The following is a 3,307-nucleotide window of genomic DNA, read 5'->3' on the forward strand; positions in this document are numbered from 1 at the left end:
TCTCCTGAATCTGAAAATTCAGGATAACATCTCCTTAATGTGAAAATTGAGAATAACGTCTCCTAAATCTGAATCATTGACATTCTGATGGAGATGGGGAGGGCTCTAAAAACAAAACCTACACTTCTTTTCCATCAGTTTTGAGATAACCTTTTGATTTCTCAGCTCTACAACCAGGAGACCCTYCTGGACTGGATCATTTTCCACGACGTGGCCGTCACCTCCAAGATCTACGTGCGCACCGTGTGCCCCGTCCGCTACGAGTGGGTGAAGGAGCTGCTGCCCAGGCTGCACCAGGTGGATGCCTATGAGCTGAGCAGCGTGGCCAGGGAGGAGGTGACAGAGGAGGAAATCACCAAGTGGCAGCAGAGGGAGGAGCTGAAAAGGCAGAGTGGTAAGCACCGTGCTCACTTGGAGTTTTCGTGGTTGTTTTGGACCCCTGTGTGTTTATTTTATTTATTCGAATTTATTTATGTATTTATGTATTGATGTATTTTATGTATTTTATTTAATTTATCTGAATTATTTATGTATTTATTTTTTTTATTCAAATTCTGCCTCAGAGGTGTTAATTTGTGTTTGATGTGTGTAGTTCTGGTTGTTTTCTTCTCCCTACAGCTCTGCAGTCCCTGGTTTTCTGTCCCAGCAATTTCTGTCCCTTGCCACACTTTCCCCTTTTTTTCCTACAGCAGAGCTAAAACAGAGTGGAATAAAAGCACTTTGAGTCTTGTGATRTTGATATTTCAGTTTGTGAAGGGTGTTTAGCCATTGATGCCCAAATAATGCTGCCCTGGGAGAAGTCCTGAGGGCTGTGGGGCAAAGAGAAGAAAAAAAAATAATCAAAAAGCCTCACCCAACAAAAAACCCAGAGAAAGAAGTCTCACATTCTGGTGAGTGCCTCATTCTGACAATGAATTTAATGCCATATGTTTAAAGAGTCAGTTCTAATTAGAACTGGTGCCTGCTAACTGCTCTGGCTGCTTGGCATTCTCGGAATTCTTCTGTCAGCAGGTTCCTAAAGCAGCCAAGTATTCAAAGGGCCTCTTCACTCCCGAGCTGGCCCTTCCAAAACATTGATTTATTGTACAGTAAACACAGGTTCTCTTCAATTTCCTTAACAAAGGAAAAAATGCAGRGTTTTGGCCTCAGACCAGCATTTCTTTCTGCTTYRCATTATTGTATAAACCCATCATTCYAAGCATGAATTTGGTTGSTTATGAATAATGCACAGGAGCYTCATCAATTTATCTGAAGTCCAAGGAAATGTTCCTCGTGTCCCCCTGGACATTATGACTCCACCAGGCAATTACCAATTAATTTGAATTTAATATTGACCTTACAGAGGTTGTATTTCTGGGACCTTCAAGGAAATAGGTGTCTGAACAGCTGACAAAGGCTTCATTGGTGCCCAGTGTCAGGAAAGCTGCAGCATGAGCTGAGTTATTATTATTTGACTCAAAGACATATTAATTACCAATATTCTAACAGTGGATGGTAATTAAAACCCCTTCCTCTTATCACAGACCCTGGTGCCCAGCCCCAGGACCAGGCTGCAGCAGCTGCTTCACTCACASWKTTTWKRSKCTCWSAGRWKTTKWKWWTTTTTTTWWTKKTWWTTTWRACTGAAAATATTCCTTGCTTTCCTTCCCTTCTGTGAGAAGCAGTCCCAAGGTCTCGGTGCTGTGGGAGAATGTGCATTTCTGACGGTGTCTGATCTGCAGGATTGTCTTTCCCTGCTTCCTTATCTGCCTGTTTTCCTCTCCCTTCCTTCTGCCTCTGGGAATTTTTTGAAGATAGTTTATCATAATGTTTTTTCCTCCTCCCTGTGCTGTCCCTGTCCTGCCTAAACCTGAGTTTGGGATGTGCAGTTTAGGGCATGTGGAACACAGGATGCATATTCCCTGCTACAACAAAAATCAGGATTTGGGGATGAGATGAGCCCAGCTGCAAATATTGACATGGGAGCTAAAGCATGATTTTTTTTTTAATATTTTTTTTTCCTCCCTGCTGTGGTACAGTCTGTCCTCTCTGGAAGTCATTCAAATGGCTGCCTGGGATTTGGAAAAAAAAAAAAAAAAGAGATTCTGTTGGGTTTTTTGTGATATTTAACAAATAGGACTTGCAATTCTGTGGGGAGGGGCGTTTGACTCAGAAGAGTTTATTTCTGTCTCTCCTCTCCCCCTAGAAGGAGTCACAGACAACTCTGTGAGGAAGATGGAGAGGAGGAATGATGAGCAATCCATCCAGGATGCCCGAGCTCGGTACCTCGAGAGGAAACAGCAGAGAGCTCAGGGTCTGAGTGATGTGGAGAAGGAAACAGGGTAACTCTGGGGAGGCACTTTGTGCAGCTCTGGGTACATTGACAAAACGCCAAATGACTGCAGGAGGGCAGGGAAACTGCTGCTTTGTGATCATTCTGAGTGCCAAAGAGGACAAATGCAGCTTTTCCCTTCGCTGCATCCAGCAGGGAAACCTTTCCCAAGCTGGATTGTGTTTGCTGCAGGTCAGTGGCAACGGTTTAGTGGCTGTGGCTAAAGCCCTGATACCAAGTGTGGTGCCAATTCTCTGGCATTTCTTTGACTTAGAAACRTCTCAGCACCGTTATAAATAAAAWTTTCTTATAGGGGTGGTTGGGGTTWATTTTTTTAAGGAGCAGAACCGTAACTTTTTACCCTTTTTATTGTGATGGTGGTCACGCAGTCTTCATGCTCAGGAAAATGTGCAGGAAGGGCTCTTTGAAGGCTTTTTGGATTAGGTGACTGTTATTTTCAGAATTAGATGGATTTTGATCTCAAAAATGGCAATTCCAAATCTATAGGAAGAATACAAGAGGATATAAAAGCTTTTTTTCCTTAAGCATCGAAAAGAGCAAGGAACTGTGGTGCTTTGTCATCATAAATGTTTGCTTCCTTCTGAGTAAAGCAATAATCCTATTTTATCACCATAACAATCCTAAAACGCTCCAGGGCTCTAGTGTGGAGTTGGTGTAAGAATTTCCAAATAATTGGAAGGATTTGCTGTTGATTTTCCTGCCTCAGCTGTGTGCTCTGTGTCACCCTGGTCACTGGTTCAAGTGGTGCTGTGGCCTGAATAAAACATTCACYATCCCACCTCTTCCTCACCTTATACTGGCCAGGATCTCCAAAATCTCAGGATTCTTTTTTTTTTTTTAATATGACAATATTATTGCTCATAAAGAAAATTGTGGTAATTATTCCTCTTTCTGTGATGGATGGGAAAAGGTTTTGTTCTTTCACGCTGCTGCTCAGGCTCTGCTTTGGAACAGCAGCACTTGGGTTTGACTCAT

General features: G+C 42.6%; 1 protein-coding gene across 2 annotated transcripts in view; it reads left to right on the forward strand.

Moving 5' to 3' along the window:
- Window positions 1-3,301, forward strand: part of DHX40 (DEAH-box helicase 40) — a 13,479-nt gene extending 10,178 nt beyond the window's left edge. The window contains exons 16-17 of one of the 2 annotated variants that reach the window (XM_057378804.1): window positions 166-394; window positions 2,186-3,301. In XM_057378804.1, the coding sequence (XP_057234787.1) occupies window positions 166-394; window positions 2,186-2,325 (369 nt within the window). In that variant the 3' untranslated portion in view covers window positions 2,326-3,301. The remainder of the gene's footprint in view (window positions 1-165; window positions 395-2,185) is intronic. The other variant, XM_057378805.1, reaches the window with a different exon arrangement.
- The last annotated feature ends 6 nt before the right edge of the window (window positions 3,302-3,307 follow it).

The sequence above is a fragment of the Malurus melanocephalus genome, unplaced genomic scaffold (assembly GCF_030028575.1).
Source record: "Malurus melanocephalus ecotype Western Australia unplaced genomic scaffold, MMel_1.1 scaffold_376, whole genome shotgun sequence".
NCBI classification, from domain to species: domain Eukaryota; kingdom Metazoa; phylum Chordata; class Aves; order Passeriformes; family Maluridae; genus Malurus; species Malurus melanocephalus.